Source organism: Schistocerca serialis, chromosome 7, assembly GCF_023864345.2.
Source record: "Schistocerca serialis cubense isolate TAMUIC-IGC-003099 chromosome 7, iqSchSeri2.2, whole genome shotgun sequence".
Lineage (NCBI taxonomy): Eukaryota > Metazoa > Arthropoda > Insecta > Orthoptera > Acrididae > Schistocerca > Schistocerca serialis.
The window spans coordinates 25,224,441-25,249,815 of NC_064644.1; the positions used below are offsets into that span (position 1 = coordinate 25,224,441).

Genomic DNA, 25,375 nt, shown 5'->3' on the forward strand with positions numbered 1-25,375 from the left:
AAGTCCCATAAGATTTCACACACATTTGAACATTTTTGAACATTTTCGTACTAGCAGTACCTCTTCAATATCATTGCCTTCCGATACTTCAAGAATGGAATAATTTTTAGGAAACTTCTGCCTTTCGACTACAAGTGCTCCACCAACTGAACTATCCAACTACGACTCACTACTTGGCCTCTCACCTTTATTTCACCAAGTACCTCATCTCCTATCCTCTATATTTCACAGGCGTTATTCTGTATAACTTCCAAAACTATCATTCTTGGACGAAAGAAAGAAGCAGAGAATTGGCTTAGCCAAAACCTATGGGATTGTTTAGAGCATTCATTCTGGAAAACTAGAACATCGAGGCCTGTGAACGAGAGGCAAGGTGGGGATCTTTCTTGTTTATCCACTGGCCCCGATACACTGACGAACCAAAACATTACGGCCACTGTTGAGGGCCGCCTACTGAGGCTGAAGTTCCAGGCACGTGATGCGTCAAAGAAAGTAAGAAGGCTATTCTCTTTTTTTTCTTTCTTCAAGGTCCAGTCTGTCGCGAAATTCAAACCACACTGTAAATCCGATGAAGCTTAGCGCAGACGTGTAAGGAGCACAAGCTAAGCAATGAGGAAAGCAGTCAATGAATTTGAAAGTAATACTTTATCAATGTGAATAAAAACTCTGACAGGTTTTGGATCTACATAAAATCAGCGGTTCGCAATCCTCTGAATATTCATTCAAAAGGAAACATTTCCAAGTGTCAATAAACGATCTTGATGAAACTTGGTGGGTGTGAAGAGCGCTCAAAACAGTGCATAACGTATTTTTTTTGTTTCTGTCAAAATGGTTCAAAAATGGTTCAAATGGCTCTGAGCACTATGGGACTTAACATCTGAGGTCATCACTCCCTTAGAACTTAGAACTACTTAAACCTAACTAACCTAAGGACATCACACACATCCATGCCCGAGACAGGATTCGAACCTGAAACCGTAGCGTCGCGCAGTTCCAGCGGCTAGGACCGGTCGGCCACACCGGCCAGCTTTTTGTTTCTATCAAATTTCACTTTTTAGGGTAAAACATATCCCGAAAGGTAATCTGACATTTTGGTTCAGAGGGAATATCTCCTAATCGATGTTATATCAGAAAATTTTTTTTTTCATGACATGTGATTAGTTTTATAAGTTACAGAGCGCAGCTGTCAGTCGTCCTTTTTCTTTGCAGGTTTTATTTGGCAAATCCAGATTTCGGCTAGTGCCTAGCCGTTATGAATGCACTATTTTCTAGTCTCGATGCGTGTCAGTCCCCTGTTCGGGTAGTATTCAAAGAACTGTGACGGAGGCTCGAACGACAGGGAACTGACATACATCTAGACTAGAAAATAGGGCATTGATAATGGCTAGGTACTCGCCGAAGTCTGGATTTGCCAAATAAAACCTGCAAAGAAAAAGGACGACTGACAGCTGCGCTCTGTAACTTATAAATCATATCACAGACGCTGAGTGTACCCGCTTTCCTAATGGAGGGTGACCTCATGTAATTAAAGAGGCTTTCAAGTCATATACATCCCTGTGTAATAAAGCTGGTTTCTGAAATACCATTTTTGGAAAATAAGCAGTACACGATGTGCTGTCAGAGTGTCTTCAACATATCTAATTGAAATATGTAAACATTCATTACTATTCTAATTATTTATTTTGCTAATATGTATTTTGTGTTTTATATTATTATTTTACGTTTTACATTCATGTGCTTTTCCTAGTTCACCGTTAATTGAAAATAATAAGTAACTCGTTATTGTAATAGAAATTATTATTACCATAATGATTATCTGTAAGGAAATGTTTGAAACATCAGGTTTTGGTTTGCACCACACACATGAAATGAACGAAATTTCTACTCGTAATATACACAATGGAGTAGACAGTATAAAACATAATTCAGCAGGATTTCAAATCGTCGCAAGTGAGTGTCAAAACGTCCTGAGTTGCATCACGCGTATGTCAGTACATTGTTAAGCTTTGGCGAAGAAGAATGATTATGCACTAGTGTCTGTAGCTCAATTGTATTGCTTCAGAAGTGGAGGCAGACTTCATAATCATTCAACAAAAATAGATCTGAAAATCCTCTCACAATGTTCTTTTCAGCATCGCACTTTATTGTGAATAGCAGAGTAACCAGGTAGATGGAGATGTAGAAAGCCGTGTACATTCCGCGGCTGTACCTGCGACACCGAACCCTTTGAAATCACCAGATGTTTCTCGTCCTCGGGTTCGACGCTCAAAACTGTATTTTTCACACAGAGCACACGGCTTTTCGCAGTATTAAAAGAAACTAATGGTGAGTTTGGACCTAGAAATCGATAATCTTGTTTTGAAGCCGAAAATATCATTGTGACAGCATGGTAATCTGATAGACAGACGTCTGACAAGTTCAGAGGATATTTGAAAGATGTTTCCGTTCCCAGAGAGAGAGAGAGAAATACCTGTGCCATTGATAGGTTCTTGCGATGGTTAGTGCGGAAGAAGCCTTCAGACCATCGTACCTGAGGGCAAGAAACTTGTTCATTTGGTGACTCCAAAGAGCTAGACAGCACAGCCGTGACGCGTATACAGCTTTCGATGTTGGAAGAACTTTGTGAAAAGACTTTCAGATCTAGTTCTGTTCAATGATTATGATGTCAATACAATACAATAAAGAGAAACAATATAATCAAGCTGCAGTCACTAGTACATAACCAGATCCTTTCGCCAAGGGTTACCAATGCACTAAAACATGCCTGATACAAGTCAGGATATTTAGGGAATTATTCGCGCCAGTTTAAGATCATGCTGAATTTTATTCTATATTCTCTGTTGTGTATATTACATGAAGAATTATCGTTCACTGTATGTGCACGTTGTAAAAAAAAGGTTATGTTTTCAGCGTTTTCTTACAGATTTTCGTCATTATAATTATTATCTATCACAATAATGAGTAATTCATTATTTTCAATTAATAAAATACTCGTACGTGAAACGGTAAACTAAAAGAGAAGAATGAAAAACTTAAAATAACAATTCAAAACGGAAAAAATATGTAAAGTAAATAATTAGAAAAGTAATGAATTTTTTAGATATTTTAATTGCGTATGTTGAAAATACTCTGACAGGACATTGTGTACTGCTTATTTTCCAAAAATGGTATTTCAGAAACGAAAAATTTCGCATTGTTATAACTAAATTGTGGTGAGGTATTGTGTAAAATTTCAAATTATGACAAAAATTGATTGCAGTGTTCTCAAGAACATTAATTTCGTATCAACTTTTATATGAAAAATGTTTTTCATGTATCATTGTTTCGAAGATATTCCTTCTAAACCTAAAACGTCAAGATATCTTTCGGGATGTGTTTTACCGCTTAACAGTGAAATTGTTTAGAAACAAAAAAATACACATTACCCTATTTTGTCCCCTCTACAAATCCGCCAAGTTTCATCAATGTCGGTAATTGACACTTGTTCCTTTGTCAGCCACCATACTAGCACCGAAACGGAAGATAACAAAGAGATGCCGAAATAGTGAGTTTGGCCTTCCGAAGTTGTTTCACCGCAGAAGATTGTAACGCGTTATCTCCTTTCAGTCATCGTAAGAGCGTCGACACAGCAAATATAGAGATAACCGATTGCGGAATACGAAAGCAACTGCTTTCGCTTAGTAGCGGAGAAGGATCAGCACTAGACGAGGTACCTTCAAGATTCCACAAACATTATGCGAAATAACTTTTGTAGCAGAATTAGACACTGGAGTCACGGAGGGTATCGAGTGCCTGGAAAAAAATTGCAGGTAATTCACTTTATCAAAAGGGCGACAAGACAGACGCACACAATTATAGGCGTATATCGTTGACGTCGATTTCTTGTAGAATTATAGCACATGTTTTATGCACAAGAATTATGAAGTTCTTGGAGAGCGAAAGTCTCCTCTGTAAAAGTCACCATTCCGCAAAGATGTTGTTGTTGTTGTTGTTGTGGTCACAGTCCAGAAACTGTTATGATGCAGGTCTCCATGCTACTCTCTTCTGTGCAAGCTTCTTTATCTCGAAGTACCTACTGCAACCTACATCCTTGTGTATTCATCTCTTGGTCTCCCTCTACGATTTTTACCCTCCACGCTGCCCCCCAATACTAAATTGGTGAACCCTTGATGCCACAGAACGTGCTCTACCAACCGATCCCTTCTTCTCGTCAAATTGCGCCACAGATTCCTCTTCTCCCCAATTCTATTCAGTACCTCTTCATTAGTTACATGATCTACCCATCTAATCATAAGCATTCTTCTGTAGAAACACATTTCGAAAGCTTCTATTCTCTTCTTGTCTAAACTATTTGTCGTCCGTGTTTGACTTCCTTACACTTCCTTACACATACAAATACTTTCAGAAAGGACTCGATATTACACAGGTAGCTATGTCGTCTTATATTCTACATTTATAGCTATGTCATTTTGCGTAACAGTTCACGCTGGTTTACTGTCATACAGGGGCGCCCGTATAAAAGGCAATGCTATGGATCCCATTTCGAGGAACCTGTTGAATGTTGATGACCGCCACTGGCGCGAGATCATGGGACATCTAACGAAGGCCTTCGTAACGGAGAAGACGCGGAAGGTGTCCTTCCTACTGGAAGAGTGCGGCCTACGCATGCAGAACGCGCTGTCGCAGCGGATAGAAGATGTCGGCTGGAGAGACTTGGACCTCATGTGCGTCTGCTCGCGGTTCGCCACCGATGCCATAGGCTGCTGCGCCTTCGGCATCGAATGCGGCGCCATCGATGACCCGCGCTCAAAGTTCCTCCTGCTATCACACGAGGTAAGCACGGCGGAACTCCTCACGTTTCACGGAGAGGAAGCGTGATATCCTCCGGTAACTGGCAAAAGCGTAAATAATCACACAATATGAAGGATGGGTTGGTGCATAAGTTCGTAGCGTTTTTCCCTAAGTTTGATAAACACAAAACATAGACATTTTACTCATCAATGATATATTCTCCTCCACTATTTACAACAGCCTGCCAACGCTGGGGCAACTTTTCGATTCCGGGACAGTAGAATTGACGTGGGTTTATTCGGAGCGCATTTTCATCCGGAAAGGAAGTTGCCTGAAGGTTGTTCTATAGAGACTGGAAAAGGTGAAAATCTGAGGGGGCAAGAGCGTTTTTTGTCAGTTTAGCGGAATGCGGGAGGGCCTTATGCCGTCGGCACACGGACCGTGCATCCAAACGTCATAGCGTGGAACAGCACATTCGGGAGTCTTCCCGAACGTGCAGAGCAATATCTGGCACGTCAGTTATTGTGAGCGTCCATCTGAGCGTTGACCAATGAGATGGCACTACGCCACCTACGTCACACGCACGCCGGCTCCCTTCAGTACAGAGTTGTGAGGCGCCATATTGGCATTCATTTCAAGCCTATATGTTATATATGCCATTTCTAAGCAACAGCAAATTGAGAATCACTGGAAAACCCGTTGTTAATTGTGTAATTCGTTCCAGTAAAATAATGAGAAACATCATATTCGTAGCAAAATAATTATGCAATTTGCATATTATGAGAGTAGGTTATGTGAAGGCAGCGACACACTGAAGATCCACCCACAATGCATTGCTCTTGGTACAATTTGTTATAATTAAATTTCAATTAGTAACATAATTATCTAACGTTTTCAGCAGGGCGTAACATAATATGATCAATCACAAGGATGTTGTGCTTGGTATAGCGTAATGAGTAGCGTCGTTGTACAGTGATTAGTTCTTTGGTAAGGCAACGTTCTTCTTGGTTTAGTGTAATGAGTAGCGTCATTGTACAGTGTTTAGTTTTTCGGTAAGGCGGTGGTTCGCTTCTTCGTACTACCAAATTTTTTTCCCTACAATTCGCGTTTTTTTTTAGGTCTGATACTTTATTATTAGTTTAATATAAGTATACGCTATAATATACGATGTTATGTAAATATAAGTTCACCTTTTTTTGAGGGGTGACTTTGTTGGATTGGCTTAATCTACAGGACAGCTTGCGCTACTTGTATAAAGGTATTTTGCTCCTTTTTCTTTTACGCTTCGTAATTCACATGTTGCAAAGATTCTGCTACTGGGTAGGAACAGTGATCAAGTAAGACTGACCTTGGGGTTTTACTAACATATGGGAATGATGAAATAATGTTTATCTTGTGCGGAGAAGTATTCCAAATTTGTACCGCACTGTTTGCAATGGAACTTTTATAAGCCTGTGTCTTTATTGATTGGACATGGCACTTTCCTTTTCGTGGACGATGGAGGGAATGAGCGTTTTAATAGGGCTAACGTGGGAATTTTACGCCGCGCTTGTTGAGTAAATAGTGTGATTTACGAACTAGAAACATCCCTCAACTGCCGCTGGAGTGCGTTGCGATCGCGTATACCACGTTGGGACCCACGTACCGTATGCACAAGTCGCATCGTTCCTGAGCGTTCAGCAGTACTTTGAACTTTGCACGCTCAGCGTTAACGTTCGACAGCACGGTCCGTGTGACGACGTATTTATCGTTGAGTAGCACATTTCACGCAGCCTTGCTGGTCGTTGTTCATGTATTGCGTCTGCAAAGAAGTTTCAGTTGATAGAAAATGTCAGACGTTATTGTTATACCTCGGGGAAGCAATTCGTAGTACACCACACCGTCGCCGTCGCACCAGGTGTATAACACTTCTTTTGTGGATGCGTTCAGGTCTTTTTCCGGATAGTTGCTGCATTGTTTGGGTGTTTGGGCTCGACCATTGCTTTCTTTTCCTTAAGTTAGCACAGAGACACTATTTCTGGTCATCATTAACGAAGCAGGGTAAGAATGATCGGTGGTGTTCACGAGCCAATTGATGAAGAGCAAGCGGAGATGCACATATGTTCAACCTGCTGATTTTTGTGATTATGGGTTAGAGCATGTGGTACCCACACCCCTGATTTCAGAATCTTCCCCATCGCATGCACATGTCGCGCTTTGATGAAATTAACACCGTCCTTCACACTTGCCAGTTCTCGACTACACGGACGTGGATCATTGTGGATTAATGCATTTAAACGATTTTCATCTGACCCCCAAGGTCTTCCGTGGAGAGTCTCTAATGTCAAAACGGTCCTCCTCAAAAGAAGAACAGTCCAACTGCATTATCCCCACACATCGCGCGGGTATTTCTGCCTGCCTCCGGTGCTGTCTCCCCTCCACTGAACTCGAACTGTAGAGTAAGTCGGAAATGTTCTGATTTCTCCACTTGACACAGCTCCACTCACCATCTGCATTCCGGGCGGGAAGGAGCGCCTGGTCCCCGGCACGAATCCGCCCGGCGGCTTTGTGTCGAGGTCCGGTGAACCGGCCAGCCTGTGGATGGTTCTTAGGCGATTTTCCATCTGCCTCGGCGAATGCGGTCTGATTCCCTTATTCCGCCTCAGTTACGCTATGTCAGCGCTTGCTGCGCAAACAAGTTCTCCACGTTCGCGTACACCACCATTAGTCTACCACGCAAACATAGGGGTTACACTCGTCTGGTGTGAGACGTTCCCTGGGGGGTCCACCGGGGGCCGAACCGCACAATAAGCCTGGGTTCGGTGTGGGGCGGCGGGGTGGGGGGGGGGGGGGGTGAAGTGGACTGCGGTAGTCGTCGTGGGGTTCTGGACCACTCCGGCTGCGGTGTGGACGGAGCCTCTCCGTCGTTTCTAGGTCCCTGGTTAACGTACAATACGATACAGTGATAATATGAAAACTCAAATAGCAACAGTGAACTTGAAAAATAAAATATGACAGTCGGTAAATAAATGCATAGCAACCGGAATACGAAATTTTCCTTCTTTGTTGGGGCCTTTGTCCCGCGTCGCGCGTAGTCGGCCGTGTTTCTATTGCTTCCCCTCCCCCCGGACGGAATTAGTGTACCTCAGCTGTCTGCATCTAGTGTAACCCATGAAATAGTGCGAACGTCTTCAGATGTCTGCGAGTCGTGTAAATGGGGCGGAACGTGGCGACCAGTCCGGTTTTTACCTAGCGAGTTGTGTAGAACCGCCTAAAAATCACATCCAGGCTGGCTGGCAGACCGGCCCTCGTCGTTAATCCGCCGGGCAGATTTGATCCAGGGCTGGCGCGCCTACCCGAGTCCAGGAAGCAGCGCATTAGCGCTCTCTGCTACCCTGGCGGGTAGAAACCGGAATACCAAATTCAAAGTGAAAACGACTCGAGCTTACGCGCCATCCTAACACATCTCACCACTAACAGACGAATTCTCGATATCTCACGCTTCTACATGGTACCACTTTTATACTAAATACGTACCTTGTTAATCTCATTAAAATTCTTCTGGTCTGCTGCCATGTCATCGTAGAAAACTAAAACATCGAGAAGCTGTGTAACTCTTCGAGTGGTAGACAAATTTATCTGAGCAGTGGCTACATCGATATATTGTGCTTCTTACAGCTTCACTAGACCAGCGACGGTAAACTTCTCAGACTTTATTGGCACTAAAATGCCAACAGTCGCTGTTAGGAGACAAACAGAGGCTCTATGGGGAGCATTCGTGAGTTATTTCGCATGGTGGTAATTGGTAACCCACGATAGAATATGTGCGACCATTTTTCGCTGCTGTTAGTCACGAAAAAGCGAAGCCACCACTCCAGTGCATGCAAGTGGTTATCAGTTACCTATAAGTAATGTCATAAGTGAATATAAATAGTGGAAAGAGTAGTTAAAATGCCAAATTCTTTGAAGAATTGTTCAAGAGGTGATAATAGATCTTTAGAATTCTTAGGTGTCCATACTGATGACAGTTTAAACTGGAAAAATCAGATTTTGGAACTCCTAAAACAACTTAGTTCAGCACCTTTACACTTTGAATCATTATAGATCTTTGACAGAGACAAATCAGTAAGTCGACATGTTTCTCAGATGTTCATTCTATAGCGTCATGTGGATTAGTGTTCTAGGGTAACTCGTCTTTAAGAAAGAAAGTCTACATTTCTCAAAAAACGTCCTATATGTGCTGCTCACCCACGATCATCTTGTAGAAATATGTTTAACGAGATATGTATTTTAGCTGCTGCTTCACAGTGTGTTTATTCCCCCATGAAGTATGTTGTAAACAACCCACTGCACTTCAAAAGGAACAATGATCTACATAAGTACAACACCAGAAGGAAAATGGCATTCACTATGCCATATTAAGGTTGCCTAAAACACGGCAGTGGATGCACAATGATGCAGCGAAAATATTTAATCACTTACCCACTGACATAAAATGTCTGACAGGCAGCAAAGTAAAATTTGAAAATGAAGTGATGAAGTTTCTCCTTGACAACTTCTTGTATTCCGTAGAAGAGTGTCTATCATTGTGATGGGTACTCATATCCGTAATCCTTCATTTTTACTAAAAATCAAGCACACACACACATACACACACACACACACACACACACACACACACACACACCTTCTCAATTATCACCATGTATGCATATTTACAAAATAATTTGTGAATATAAAATGACATGTCCTGCGTCATTACGATTTATCGTGCAGATGATCCATAGAACATCAGACTAACCGATGAGTGAACATTACATTTTATTCTCACTGCTCGTGTTTGGTCAGTCAGTACTTTCCAAGTCATGAGTCACACCAGAAAATTAGGCCACTAGATGATGGTGAATGAAAATACTTCACAATTGTTAAGACATTGATTTGTTTATTTCAAAACAAATAACTAAACGAAGAGCACAAGTTTTCAACTTCGATTCCTGAGTTCCTCGGTAATATTACTATTCTCATTCAAGTTTTTATCAATCAGAACAATCTACTTAATGTATTGAATCTTATTCACGTGCTACATTAATTTTTTGCCTGTAAATCAGAAAATATTTTTCCTTGTTTTCAAAATTGAAATAGTATGCAGCTTTAATTATAACCCAATTATCAAGAAATGTATGTAGATTATCCCAGGAGGAATGGTTAGTATTAAGGGACGTTAATGGAACTATCTTTCCTACCAACAAAACCTAGTAAACATGGGCTCTAAAACGAATACCTTAAGAGATCTGAACACTTCTTCATCTTTGGTACTGTGAAACACATCTCTTATACAGTAAGCTCTTTGCTTTCCACATTTCTAGAGGTGTTTGTATAGATAAAAACAGGGAAAAAGGTGTCTAGGAAAAGTGGACTCTAAAGTGCATGCCTTAAGAGCTGTGAGCACTTCTCCATCTTCGCTACTCTTCCACTGAACAGGTACTCATAGCTCTTACAGGTATGTATTATAGAGCTGTTGTTTTACTGAACGTTTTTGCCTCGACATATCTTTCCTGTCTTATTACTGAATAACGACCATTCCTCCTGGGATACCGTGTACATGACAACAGGTAGAGAAAAATCGGGCGTATCAAAATACAATGGAAATCTGCTTGTTCAGCAAATCAATCATCGCTATGTATGGCATACCTGTAAGCGAAGTTGGAATGCTCTAATGTTTGGAAATTTTGGCACGCTGTCTAATGAAAGCCTTCTTCCAATGGCAGAGACACTGAATCTTGAATTTACAGGCTGTGTTTATCAACCGGTGGCAAAATTTCGCAGACGTCATGTCGCTATGGCAGCCGCACATTGTCAGCGTTCTGCGCCCAGACATATTGTCACGTGATACGTACGAGTTCTTCAGGGATGTCGCTTTGGACATTCTTCGCTACAGGCGAGACAACAAACTGTGCCGAGACGATATGATGAATGAGCTGCTGAAAGTGAGGCTAAATGGTCTCAAGTCTGTTCAAAATATCAACACAGGTAGGATACCTATTATCTTAATAATACTATCTATAATGTTCCACTTGTCAGAATTTGTAATAATAGGGGCGCTCAGTAAGTACACTACTGGCCATTAGAATTGCTACACCACGAAGATGACATGCTACAGACGCGAAATTTAACCAATTGGAAGAAGATGCTGTGATATGCAAATGATTAGCTTTTCAGAGCATTCACACAAGGTTGGCGCCGGTGACGACATCTACAACGTGCTGACATGAGGGAAGTTTCCAACCGATTTCTCATACACAAACAGCAGTTGACCGGCGTTGCCTGGTGAAACGTTGTTGTGATGTTTCGTGTAAGGAGGAGAAATGCGTACCATCACGTTTCCGACATTGATAAAGGTCGGATTGTAGCCAATCGCAATTGCGGTTTATCGTATCGCGACATTGCTGCTCGTGTTGGTTGAGATCCAGTGACTGTTAGCAGAGTATGGAATAGGTGGGTTCAGGAGGGTAATACGGAACGCCGTGCTGCATCCCAACTGCATCGTATCACTAGCAATCGAGATGACAGGCATCTTATCCGCATGGGTGTAACGGATCGTGCAGCCACGTCTGGATCCCTGAGTCAACGGATGGGGACGTTTGCAAGACAACAACCATCTGCACGGCAGTTCGACGACGTTTGCAGTAGCATGGACTATCAGCTCGGAGACCATGGCTGCGGTTACCCTTGGCGCTGCATCACAGACTGGAGCGCCTGCGGTGGTGTACACGAATGGCAAAACTTTTTTTTTTTTTTTTTTTTTCGGATGAATCCAGGTTCTGTTTACAGCATCATGATGGTCGCATCCGTGTTTGGCGATATTGCCGTGAACTCGCATTGGAAGCCTGTATTCGTCATCGTCACACTAGCGCATCACTCGGCGTGGTGGAATTGGATGCCAGTGGTTACACGTCTCGGTCACCTTTTGTTCGCATTGACGGCACTTTGAACAGTGGACGTTCCATTTCAGATGTGTTACGACCCGTGGCTCTACCCTTCAATCGATCCCTCACGAAACCCTACATTTCGGCAGGATAATGCACGACCTCATGTTGCAGGTTCTGTACGGGCCTTTGTGGATACAGAAAATGTTCGACTGCTACCCTGGCCAGCACATTCTCCAGATTTCTCACCAACTGGAAACGTCTGGTCAATGGTTGCCGACCAATTTTCTCGTCACAATACGCCAGTCACTACTCTTGATGAACTGTGGTACCGTGTTGGAGCTGCATTGGGCAGCTGTACCAGTACACGCCATCCAAGCTCTGTTTGACTCAATGCCCAGGCGTATGAAGGCCGTTATTACGGCCAGATGTGATTGTTCTGGGTACTGATTTCTCACGATCTATACACCCAAATTGCGTGAAAATGTAATCACATGTCAGTTGTAGTATAATATATTTGTCCAATAAATACCCGTTTATGATCTGCGTTTCTTCTTGGTGCAGCAATTTTAATGGCCAGTAGTGTAAAAGACACATTGTTTTCTGATATCAGGTTGATTTTACTAAGGATTCCAATACACTCATTATTTCCCGTTGTTTCGGTAAGAAAACATTATTTTTCAACATAATCTCTGCTCAGTGTGACGGCCTTACGCAATCTTATTGTGAGGGCCCGTACGCCCAGGTGGTAACACGATACTGGTCGACGTCGAGCCCAACGTTTTACTGCATCAATGACCTCTGCATTATCCAAGTAGGTCGTCGCGTGGAGTACATTCCCCAATGCGCCAAACCGATGGAAGTCGGAAGGTGCGAGATCAGGGCTGTAGGGTGGAGAAGGAAGAACAGTCCAATGAAGGTGTGTGAGCTCTCCCATTGTGCGTTGTCAGGGAGCAGGAGAAGCTCGTTTGCATTTTAGCGGCGACTAACAAGCTGCAGTTGTTTCTCTAGTTTCCTTAGGGTAGCGCGAGACACTTACGAACTGACCATTGAGCCATGAGAGATGACATCAAACAAACGCTTTCAGAGTGCCAGAAGACGTTTCCATGACTTTACAGGGTCAGAGTGTGGCTCTGAATTTTTTCTTCAGAAGAGAGTCGTGTGGCGCCACTCCATGGATATTCGTTTTGTTTTCTGATTGAAGTGGTGAATATAAGTTTCATGTTCTGTGATTATGTGCGGCACGAAATTGCCACTATCGGCTTCGTAACGCACAAGCAGTTCCGCGCAGATGGTCCTTCGCTGCTCTTCATGGTCTTCTTTTAGGTGGCGAGGAACCCAGCGGGAAGACACTTTTGAGCAACTCAACTAGTGGAAGCGTGTTTCAGCACTACCAACAGAGACGTCCTGTTGTGCAGCGAGGTGTTAGGTTGTGATACGTCGATCACCTTGAGTGAGAGTGTTCGCACGTTCCAACACTGCATATCTGTGTGCGGCCGGCCGGCACACAGGGAATCGAACAGGTTGCGCTGATGACAAACGCCTCGCCCAGCGACTCACCGTGCTTTTGTTGGCGTTTCCGTAGACATCCTGCAAGCGTCTATGAATACTTACGATGCTCCGGCTTTCTGCAGAAAGAAACTCAACGACTGCTCTCTAACTGGAACGCAGCTCAGTTACAGAAGCCATTTTTAAGGCTATGCACAGCGCCGTACCTATCGGAACTTCATGAAACTACAGGGTCTGAAGCGGGACTATTTCACAAGGTCCCACAACAAATTCTGAATTTTTTCAATCGTAACTGGCCGAGAAATAAAATGTGTTGCTTCACTTATTGAACTCCTCACGTACAAGTATATCTGGCTGTTCGATTCGTCTTCTCAGGAAACGAATATTTCGTAGTTTCTCACTGTCGTCTTGCAAGTTACCTCTTACTCAGACATTTTACGAATCACACTGTAATCACTCCTGGGAAGAGTGCTCATATAAGCCAGAGATTGTGGACATAAATCGGCCATGAGGACAATCTGTGCTGAATCCGATTAAGTTTCGTAAGCCTTCTCCTTGTGGTAATAGATATTTTTTCGCTACATGTTGACCGAACAGTGGAGAAAGGCTGAGAAGAACAGATACCTCTCCGTTGGTACAGAAGTTCACGCCCCATCACCGAAGTCCACAACACCAGACAATGACGAGTGTAAATGATTCTTGCAACGTGCCCTTAAGCAGAATAAAACCTGATATGGAGAATACTTTTGGGGGAGGGGGGCCTTTATAGTCTCCTATCTTTCATATATTCTGTTTATGAGTAGCTTACCTTACCGTAATATGACACATTTATTGGCTTCTGATCGTTCGCGTTTGCGTCGGCATCACGACTATGTCTCCCTGATGTCTTTGATACGCAAGTGGCTTCGACCAGTGTCTAGCAAGGTCGTTGTTGCTGTGAAAGTTCTTCCCGTTTGGGAGGAAAACAGGACGTTCTGCTTGAGTCTATTCCGTTTGGGCTCCTCTTATCGAAGATGTGTTTTGGAGGTGTGTGATGCATCGTGCTAATGAGAGTGATTGCGTTAACATATACTTAGAGAGGGAAGCATACGTGTCAGCAGCAATGGGCTTATACCACCAAAGAGATTATAACAAGCCTACGCCTCTCTATGTGCCTGTTGTGCAGTACAAGGTAACGTACTTCTTTATTGTGTTACCTGCCGACCTATATTCGACTTGACGCAGGGTATAGCGTGACTAATCACTCCGGATCGCCCGTTTCCACTTACACACTCACCACTTGTGTCGTTTCTTACACCTCTCACTTAGCACTGACTACGGAAATATGTGGCTTATGAGGAGCTGCTTCGTCATTCTGCACCATTCCTTTTAATTCCCTACACACAGTCATAGTGCTAGCTACACTGCTGGCAGCACACTGGAACTCACGAGGGATTCCTTCCGCAGCTTTCGTGTGACTTTTTTACAAACACCCTCCGCAATCAGAACGAGATTTTCACTTTACAGTGGAGTGTGCGCTGATATGAAACTTCCTGGCAGATTAAAACTGTGTGCCTTACCGACACTCGAAGTCGGGACCCGAGTTCGAATCTCGGTCCGGTACACAGTTTCAGCCTCTATCATGTTCTACGGTCCCTGTCGGTCACTAATTGAGGCGTGCCTCCCTTTGACTTGGTTCTGGTTGTTTCTCCACGTTATCACTTTACAATCACTTCAACTGCAGTCCAAGTCGATTTGCGCAGCTTAAAATGTTTGAAATGCCCCAAATTAGTTTGTGACTCTGGTGAGGTCCTACTACGAGACAAGTCCCTGAGCTGCTCTGACCGGCCCATTCTGCAGTTACCGCTTCTCAACTGACAAAACAGTACTCTCCTCCATTTAGACGCCTCTGATGACATCTAGTGGTCATTTCCGCATTACGTAAGGGTGTGCAAATAGTTTCAATTATATACTGTAGTTATACTAGGTCCTGCCAGAGGTCAGCCGAATGCAAAACCCTCCTACTTCTGTCTGCTTACAAGGGAACTGTAAGAATATACACTACAGGACATTAAATTCGCTACACCAAGAAGAAATGCAGATGATAAACGGGTATTCATTGCACAAATATATTATACTAGAACTGACATGTCATTACATTTCCACCCAATTTGGGTGAATACATCCTGAGAAATCAGTACCCAGAAAAACCACCTCTGGCCGTAATAATGGCCTTTATACGCCTGGGCATTGAGTCAAACAGAGCTTGGATGCAGTGTACAGGTACAGCTGCCAATGCAGCTTCAACACGATACCACAGTGCATCAAGAGTAGTGACTGGCGTATTGTGACGAGCCAGTTGCTCGGCCACCATTGACCACACGTTTTCCATTGGTGAGAGATCTGGAGAATGTGCTGGCCAGGGCAGCAGTCGAACATTTACGGTATTCAGAAAGGCTCGTACAGGACCTGCAACATGCGGTCGTGCATTATCCTCCTGAAATGTAGGGTTTCGCGGGGATCGAATAAGGGGTAGAGCCACGGGTCGTAACACATTTGAAATGTAGCGTCCACTGTTCAAAGTGCCGTCAATGAGAACAAAAGGTGACCGAGACGTGTAGCCAATGGCACCCCATACCATCACGCCAGGTGATACGCCAGTATGGCGATGACGAATACACGCTTCCAATGTGCGTTCACCGCGATGTCTCCAAACACGGATGCGACCATCATGATGCTGTAAACAGAACCTGGATTCATCCGAAAAAATGAGGTTTTGCCATTTGTGCACCCAAGTTCGTCACTGAGTACACCATCGCAGGCGCTCCTGTCTGTGATGCAGCGTCAAGGGTAACCGCAGCCACGGTCTCCTAGCTGATAGTCCATGCTGCTGCAAACGTCGTCGAACTGTTCGTGCAGATGGTTGTTGTCTTGCAAACGTTCCCATCTGTTAACTCAGGGATCGAGACGTGGCTGCACGATCCGTTACAGCCATGCGGATAAGATGCCTGTCATCTCGACTGCTAGTGATACGAGGCCGTTGGGATCCAGCACGGCGTTCCGTATTACCCTCCTGAACCCACCGATTCCATATTCTGCTAACAGTCATTGGATCTCGACGAACGCGAGTACTAATGTCGCGATACGATAAACCGCAATCGCGATAGGCTACAATCCGACCTTTATCAAAGTCGGAAACGTGATGGTACGCATTTCTCCTCCGTGCACGAGGCATCACAACAACGTTTCACCAGGCAACGCCGGTCAACTGCTGTTTGTGTATGAGAAAGCGGTTGGAAACTTTCCTCGTGTCAGCACGTTGTAGGTGTCACCACCGGCGCCAACCTTCCATGAATGCTCTGAAAAGCTAACCATTTGCATATCACAGCATCTTCTTCCTGTCGGTTAAATTTCGAGTCCGTAGCACGTCATCTTCGTGGTGTAGCAATTTTAATGGCCAGTAGTGTATGAAAGCTTTTTTAAGAGGCATTATAATTTTCAGCTAAATCTTCGACGCGCTAATTTTTTGTTTTGTCTCCAATGGGACACTGTGCAATTATCAAGAATTTTCGGCCCCACGTTCATTCGCACTTTTCGTAACATTTTGGGCTGAAGAATAAACCTCTATAAAATTTGACACGTTTTTTGTATATCCCTTACCACCACCACCATCGTAATCATCATCATCGCCATCATAATCTTGAACAAGTTCCAGCTCCGGTGAGTTTCGAACATAAGCCTCCCCTTCTAGTCCTATTTTCCCACCATCCTTGTTTGCTCAATCTGGTCCAGTCCTCGCCTCTTTTTTCATTACACTCCTCCGAACTTTTCCATCATCTATTTCCTTGTCTCCCTCTTGGTGTTCGCATTTCAATATCTTCTTGCCCACAACTTCTTAGCCTTGCGTCGAATCTGCTCTCCAAGGCTTGCTCTTACACCATTTCCCCTACCCTCTCAGTCCTCGTTCTCCCTCTCCTTGTTACTCCTAAGCTACACTACTGACAATTAAAATTACTACACCACGAGGATGACCAAGAAGATGCTGTGATACACAAATGATTAGCCTTTCAGGGCATTCACACAAGGTCGGCGCCGGTGGGGACACCTACAACGTGCTGACAGGGGAGGAAAGTTTCCAACCGATTTCTCATACACAAACAGCAGTTGACCTGCGTTGCCAGGTGAAACGTCGTTATGATGCCTCGTCTAAGGAGGAGAAATGCGTACCATCACGTTTCTGACTTTGAGAATAGACGGATGGTAGTCTATCACGATTGCAGTTTATCGTGTCGCGACATTGCTGCTCGCGTTGGTCGAGATCCAAACACTGTTAGCAGAATATGTAATCGGTAGGTTCAGGAGGGTAATACGGAACGCCATGCTGGATCCCAACGGCCTCGTATCACTATCAGTCCGGATCACAGGCATCTTATCCGCATGGCTGTAAAGGATCGTGCAGCCACGTCTCGATCCCTGAGTCAACAGATGGGGACGTTTGCAAGACAACAAGTAACTGCACGAACAGTTCGAAGACGTTTGCAGCAACATGGACTATCAGCACGGAGACCATGGCTGCGGTTATCCTTGACGCTGCATCACAGACAGGAACGCCTGCGATGGTGTACTCGACGACGAACGTGGGTGCACGAATGGCGAAACGTCATTTTTTCGTATGAATGTAGGTTCTGTTTACAGCATCATGATGGTCGCATCCGTGTTTGGAGACATCGCGGTGAACCCACATTGGAAGCGTGTATTCGTCATCGCCATACTGGCGTATCACCCGGCTCGATGGTACGGGGTGCCATTGGTTACACTTCTAAGTGATTTTTTGTTCGCATTGAAGGCACTTTGAACAGTGGACGTTATATTTCAGATGTGTTAAGACCCGTGGCTCTAGCTTTTATTCGATCCCTGCGAAAACCTACGTTTCAGCAGGATAATGCACGACCGCATGTTGCAGGTCCTGTATCACTGCTGCCCTGGCCAGCACATTCTCCAGATCTCTCAGCATTTGAAAACGTCTGGTGAATGGTGGCCGAGCATCTGGCTCGTCACAAACGCCAGTCACTACTCTTGATGAACCGTCGTCCTCCCGAATGCGAGTCCAGTGTCTAATTAGTGCTCATAGGGATGAGTATTGATAGCCGTTTTTGGTTTGTCCTATTTGCGAGTGGAACAGGAAAAGAAATTACTAGTAATGGTACAGGGTACATTTCGCCAACCACCGTACGGTGGGCAGCGGATTATCTATGTACACTGGTGTCTAAGACTGAAGTAACAGACCGGAATTTGGCGAGGTTGTGTCTATTTTAGCCACAATACAGTACAATCTGGCGATAGTAAAGTAGAAACTATATAATGAACACAGAACGTAACAAATGCAACATGCATAACGGTAGACAAAAGTGTTATTAAAATGCTTTTTTATTCCAGTCTCTGATCACAAATTAATTCTTTAGACGATTACCGGTTTCAGTCTGTAATGACCATCTTCAGATCGTTTTTACATGTCATAAAGTGATACGGCCATAATGGCATCGTCAAAACATATAAATATAATCAGCATAGCATCGTCATACAGATTTAAAATATAGTGTAGATTATGTCGCAGTTGGTGAAAAGTGTTCTTCGTTCTTCCGAACTTAACGGATTCACACACGCATTCCGTCGACTGGTTAATGCGCTCGGTATGGGGTGTGACCGCCTCTGGCAGCAATACAGGCCTGACAAACGATGTGCCATGCTGTGAATGATGCCATCAGTCTCATGTTGATGCAATGCCGCCGGTTCTTCCTGCAGCGCAGCTCGCGAGTCTTGGAGAATGGTTGGTGAATGCTGACGTGATGCAGCGCATGTTCCTAGCACATACCAGACGTGCTCTGTGGGATTCAAATCGAAAGAGCGAGCCGGCCATGCCATGTGTGCAGTATCTTCCGTTTTCAGGAAAACATCAACCGCCCGTGATCTATGAGGCCGAAAATAGTCGTCCAGCAGTACGAAGTCTGGGCCCGCAGCACCTCGCAACAACCGCACAATAGGTCCCGACATACCGTCACTAAACCTGACGGCAGTTAAAGCTTGCCTGTTTACCTGTACAATTTCGTTAACAGGTGTTCCAATGGTCAACATAATCCCTGCCCACTCCATTAGGGATCCTCCTCCATGTCAGTCTCTTTCCACAATGGTTGCGCCCCGAAGCCGTGCTCCACACTACCTCCAGATGCGAATCCGTCGAGAATGACCGTCGAGACCAAATCAGGACTCATCTGTGAAAAGAGCATTGGCCACTGTGCAAGTGGCGTGTTGACGGTTCCACTCTAGTAGACATTCCCTTCTGTGAAGACGCGTCAGAGGCAGACATACAACAGGTCTCCGACGATAAAGGCCACTCTGCCGCAGCCTTCTGTATACCGTTTGCCTCGATACAACACGTCAGATGGATGCTGCGAGGCCAGATGCCAGTTGCCGTGCGGTACTAAGGCGGTAACATCGCCCCCTTACAGCCAAATAGCGGTCCTCTCTTTGTAATGTCACACATGGTCGGTCCTGTCCTGGTCTGCGGAATACAGTTTCGATCTCTATAAACTGTAGCCACGTGCGAAAAAGAACAGAACGATTCACGTTAAGGGGGGGTAGGACGTGAAAGGGGCTGACTTGGAGCAGGAGAGGCAGCACAGGACATTTTAATTTGCACTGTCTATACTTTTACAAATAAATTCATAAAACTTTGACAGTATGACCAGGAAGGGTTCAGGATCCACACTCATAGCAGAGGAAGTTCAAAAAGATAACAAAACAAATGTTTTTACATGTGAAATTTCATCATTTTTTCACTTGCTGCATTTGTTGCTGTAGGTACACTTATCTTCATAAGAAAGAGAGATTCGGTTGTGTTGGCAGAAGAGCCAACACCGTGTTACTAATGGAGGCCGAAATGCACGCGTTTTAGCTCACGCAGGCTGGCGTGAGGAGGGAAGAACTATACTGACGTGAGGTCTGGAACATGACAAGGATTTAGAATTCAGAAAGAGGACGTAATTACTTTGATAACTTTAATCCATTAATGATGAACGTCGCTCTTGACGGTACATGATTCACAATATTATCTGTTCAGAATACATTCATAGTAACTGAATATGGCGCCTTGCTAGGTCGTAGCAAGTGACGTAGCTGAAGGCTATGCTAAACTGTCGTCTCTGCAAATGAGAGCGTCTGTAGACAGTGAACCATCGCTAGCAAAGTCGGTTGTTCAACTGGGGCGAGTGCTAGGGAGTCTCTCTAGATTAGACCCGCCGTGTGGCGGCGCTCGGTCTGCAATCACTGATAGTGACGACACGCGGGTCCGACACATACTAACGGACCGCGGCCGATTGAAAGGCTACCACCTAGCAAGTGTGGTGTCTGGCGGTGACACCACAGATTCTTCGGTGAATTTTGCACAGCATACGAACCATACTTACAGGTGTGTGCAACACTAGAATTGCCAAATCTGTTGAAAACTGTGGTGAAAATTGAGATAATTAACTGTAAAATTCAAGTTTTCTCGAAACACGAAGTTTAAAACGTAACAGCCCATTCATTTATCCATAGATTGAATAAATTCTAGAGTTTCATACACCTGTAAGTATGGTTTGTAAGCTGTGCAAAATTCATCGACGAATCTCTTTTACTTATGGAGAAACGTGTACCTATAGCAACAAATGCGACCAACAGAAAGTGAAAAAAATCATGAAATTTCACATTTAAAAAATATTGTTTTTTCGTGTTTTTGAACTTACACTGCTATGAGTGTGAATCCTGAATCCTTCCTGATCATGCTGACAAAGTTTTATGAATTTATTTGTAAAAGTATAGACAGTGCAAATTAAAATGTCCTGTGGTGCCTGTCCTTCTCGAAGTCGGCCCGTTGGAAGTCCTACCCCCCTTAAGCCACCGCGACACATCAGTTTTCGACTATCCTGCTTCCATTCCTCCCATGGCCTTACACCGCTGAGAACCTGGTAGGCGGCTTCTCTCTGCCATGCTGCACCGTCTGTGTACACAGTGATTCTGGTTGTGGGACTACCCAGCAAACACTATCCCATTGGATAGGTGCCCTGACGTCATCGTTGGGGTGATTATGCGTTGGACCCAATGCCTTCATTCGTGCATGACACGATCGTAAGGACGTCTGTTGACAGTTAACATGATTATATCGTGAATTAGACAGAAGACTGTGGAAATAATGGTTTGTTGCTTTAGTTTTCGACACGAGAGTAGATGTAGATGTACGACGTGCTACAATAAAGAAATGCGACTGTTTTTTTTTTTTTTTTTTTTTTTTTTTTTTTTTTTTTTTTTTTTTTTTTTTTTTTTTGCAAGTTGTGTCAACCCAGCAGGATTGCGTAGGCACAATGCATTTGACCTTGGTCTATAAGCTGCTTCTAATCCAAGCGGCACATGGATGCATTCGTGAGTTGTGCTGTAATAAGTTAACACGTGTTTGTGTCTCTTTTTACGGAAATGGAACCGCATAATATTGCGCAACGGTATTCCATTTCTTTTTGCGTTAAATTGGGAGAAAACGTGACGACAACTTACCGTAAGCTTCAGAAGGCTTTTGGAGAGGAGGTTATGTCAAGAGCTCAAGTTTTTCGTTGGCATAAAACGTTTAGTGAAGGCAGAACGACTGTTGAAGACCGCAGTGGACGACCATCAACCTCACGGACGGATGTCAACTTGGCCAGTGTGCGTGAACTTGTACGATCTGATCGAAGATTATCCGTGAAAATAACAAAAGAACTGAACATCAATCGAGAAATAGTTCGTTAAGTAATAACTGAAGATCTTGGTATGAGGAAGATCTGTGCAAAAATGATCGCCAAAATCTCACACCACAACAGCGAGAAACGCGGAAAAGTGTGGCTGCCGATCTGTTAGAACAAACGGAAATCAGCCCAGAATTGTTGACCCGTATTATCACTGGTGATGAAAGTTGGGTTTTTCAGTACGATCCAGAGACAAAACGGCAAAGTTCGCAAATGGTGCTCAAAGGGATCACCCAGACCAAGAAAAAGCTCGCATGTCAAAGTCAACAGTGAAATGCATGCTTCTGTGCTTCTTTGATTCCAAGGGAATTGTCCATAAAGAGTGGGTGCCTCCTGGACAAACAATAAACCAATATTACTACAAAGAAATTTTAGAAAGACTTCGTAAAACGGTTCTTCGTGTCCGTGCCAGCATTGCTGATAATTGGATTCTGCATCACGATAATGCGCCATCCCATACTGCTGTGTCAGTACAGCAATTTTTAACCTCAAAGCAAATTTCAGTACTACCACAGCCACCTCATTCACCAGATATCGCTCCGAGCTACTTTTTTCTATTTCCAAGAGTCAAAACGGCGGTCAAGGGACACCATTTTCAAACAACAGAAGATATCCAAAAGCTGTGTCGAAGGTCTTGGAGGATATTACAGAAGATGAGTTCCATAAATGTTACCATCAATGGCAGAAGCGCTGGAAAAAGTGTGTGCAATCAGAAGGGAACTACTTTGAAGGAGACAACACTAAACTTTACTAAAACGGTACGCAACATTTTTTTTCACATCAGTCTCATTACTTTATTGTCGCACCTCGTAGGTCAGTGACACAAATCAGTCGCAACAGTCAGGTAGCTGTCGACGGTTAAGACAGTGAAGATTTTCGGAAACTCAGATATGACACTGCCGGAAGTTAGGGACAAATTTATACAGTGTGTTACAAAAAGGTACGGCCAAACTTTCAGGAAACATTCCTCACACACAAAGAAAGAAAATATGTTATGTTGACATGTGTTCGGAAACGCTTACTTTCCATGTTACAGCTCATTTTATTACTTCTATTCAAGTCACATTAATCATGGAATGGAAACACACAGCAACAGAACGTACCAGCGTGACTTCAAACACTTTGTTACAGGAAATGTTCAAAATGTCCTCCGTTAGCGAGGATACATGCATCCACCCTCCGTCGCATGGAATCCCTGATGCGCTGATGCAGCCCTGGAGAATGGCCTATTGTATCACAGCCGTCCACAATACGAGCACGAAGAGTCTCTACATTTGGTACCGGGGTTGCGTAGACAAGAGCTTTCAAATGCCCCCATAAATGAATGTCAAGAGGGTTGAGGTCAGGAGAGCGTGGAAGTCACGGAATTGGTCCGCCTCTACCAATCCATCGGTCACCGAATCTGTCGTTGAGAAGCGTACGAACACTTCGACTGAAATGTGCAGGAGCTCCATCGTGCATGAACTACATGTTGTGTCGTACTTGTAAAGGCACATGTTCTAGCACCACAGGTAGAGTATCGCGTATGAAATCATGATAACGTGCTCCACTGAGCGTAGGTGGAAGAACATGGGGCCCAATCGAGACATCACCAACAATGCCTGCCCAAACGTTCACAGAAAATCTGTGTTGATGACGTGATTGCACAACTGCCTGCGAATTCTCGTCAGCCCACACATGTTGATTGTGAAAATTTACAATTTGGTCACGTTGGAATGAAGCCTCATCCGTAAAGAGAACAATTGCACTGAAGTGAGGATTGACACATTGTTGGATGAACCATTCGCAGAAGTGTACCCGTGGAGGCCAATCAGCTGCTGATAGTGCCTGCACACGCTGTACATGGTACGGAAACAACTGGTTCTCCCGTAGCACTCTCCATACAGTGACGTGGTCAACGTTACCTTGTACAGCAGCAACTTCTCTGACGCTGACTTTAGGGTTACCGTCAACTGCAAGAAGAATTGCCTCGTCCATTGCAGGTGTCCTCGTCGTTCTAGGTCTTCCCCAGTCGCGAGTCATAGGCTGGAATGTTCCTTGCTCCCGAAGACGCCGATCAATTGCTTCGAACGTCTTCCTGTCGGGACACCTTCGTTCTGGAAATCTGTCTCGATACAAACGTACCGCACCACGGCTATTGCCCCGTGCTAATCCGTACATCAAATGGGCACCTGCCAACTCCGCATTTGTAAACATTGCACTGACTGAAAAACCACGTTCGTGATGAACACTAACCCGTTGATGGTACGTACTGATGTGGTTGATGCTAGTACTGTAGAGCAATGAGTCGCATGTCAACACAAGCATCGAAGTCAACATTACCTTCCTTCAATTGGGCCAACTGGCGGTGAATCGAGGAAGTACAGTACATACTGACGAAACTAAAATGAGCTCTAACGTGGAAATTAAGCGTTTGCGGAAGCATGTCCACAGAACATCTTTTCTTTATTTGTGTGTGAGGAATGTTTCCTGAGAGTTTTGCCGTACCTTTTTGTAACACCCTGTATACAGTCTAAAGTGTTAATCTCCAGTAGTGACTACCTTTGTTATCGCGGTGACGTGTTTCAGAGTTCTCGGACGACTCCCTGGTGGCGTACGTGTTCGCCACGTTCGGCTTCTCACTGGAGATGCTGGCCAGCACGCTGAGCTTCTGCCTGTACGAGCTGTCGCTGGACACCGAGGTGCAGACGCGGGCCCGCCAGCAGGTGGACGCGGCGCTGAGAGCACGCGGCGGCAGGCTCAGCTACGAGGCCGTCCAGGAGATGACCTACCTCGACATGGTGCTCAGCGGTAAGGCCACTGATCTCCGTCTGACAGTAAAGCAGTTGGACCAGACCACGCATTCCCCGTTCCGCAACCACTAATGACGGTGAGACGACTGGTACAAGTACTGTGTTTTGAAACCTCAGAACTAGATTTTTTAAAAAAAGCTACTGAACCGTGATTTATTTCGCAAGAATATACTTAAGAATTTATTTTATTTACTAGCGATTCATGAAGAACATTAACACATTTAATCACACTGTCTAAGCATTGAAGTAGTTGCCAGGGAGTAACTGATGAAATCATAACCAAATTCCTTTTAACAAATGGGAATTTTATTCACTTTAATAGAGCCTAAAAACATTTTTTAAAAGAAACAGATTTAAAAATTATGATCAGAAAGCATCCTCTAAATATCAAAGTTACAATTTATTCAGATGCAGAAAGAAACAAGTTTTGACTGTATGAGCTTTCCGGCTGAGAACCTTGCCGCTCCCTTTGGACACGGGCGTAGTTACGACCGCTCATAACAACCTCTGAAAGACTACACTGGTGCAGTTCTGCAGCACACCAGATAACCTTAAACTAAGAGTTTTAACAATTTACACAAGCACACAA

At 44.1% G+C, this 25,375-nt stretch overlaps 1 protein-coding gene across 1 annotated transcript in view; it reads left to right on the forward strand.

Annotated features, from left to right (window-relative positions):
* LOC126412589 (uncharacterized) overlaps positions 1-25,375 on the forward strand; it is a 236,615-nt gene that overhangs the window by 183,070 nt on the left and 28,170 nt on the right. Inside the window, exons 10-12 of the mRNA XM_050082250.1 lie at positions 4,506-4,833; positions 10,563-10,800; positions 24,563-24,784. Coding sequence (XP_049938207.1) covers positions 4,506-4,833; positions 10,563-10,800; positions 24,563-24,784 — 788 coding nt within the window. The remainder of the gene's footprint in view (positions 1-4,505; positions 4,834-10,562; positions 10,801-24,562; positions 24,785-25,375) is intronic.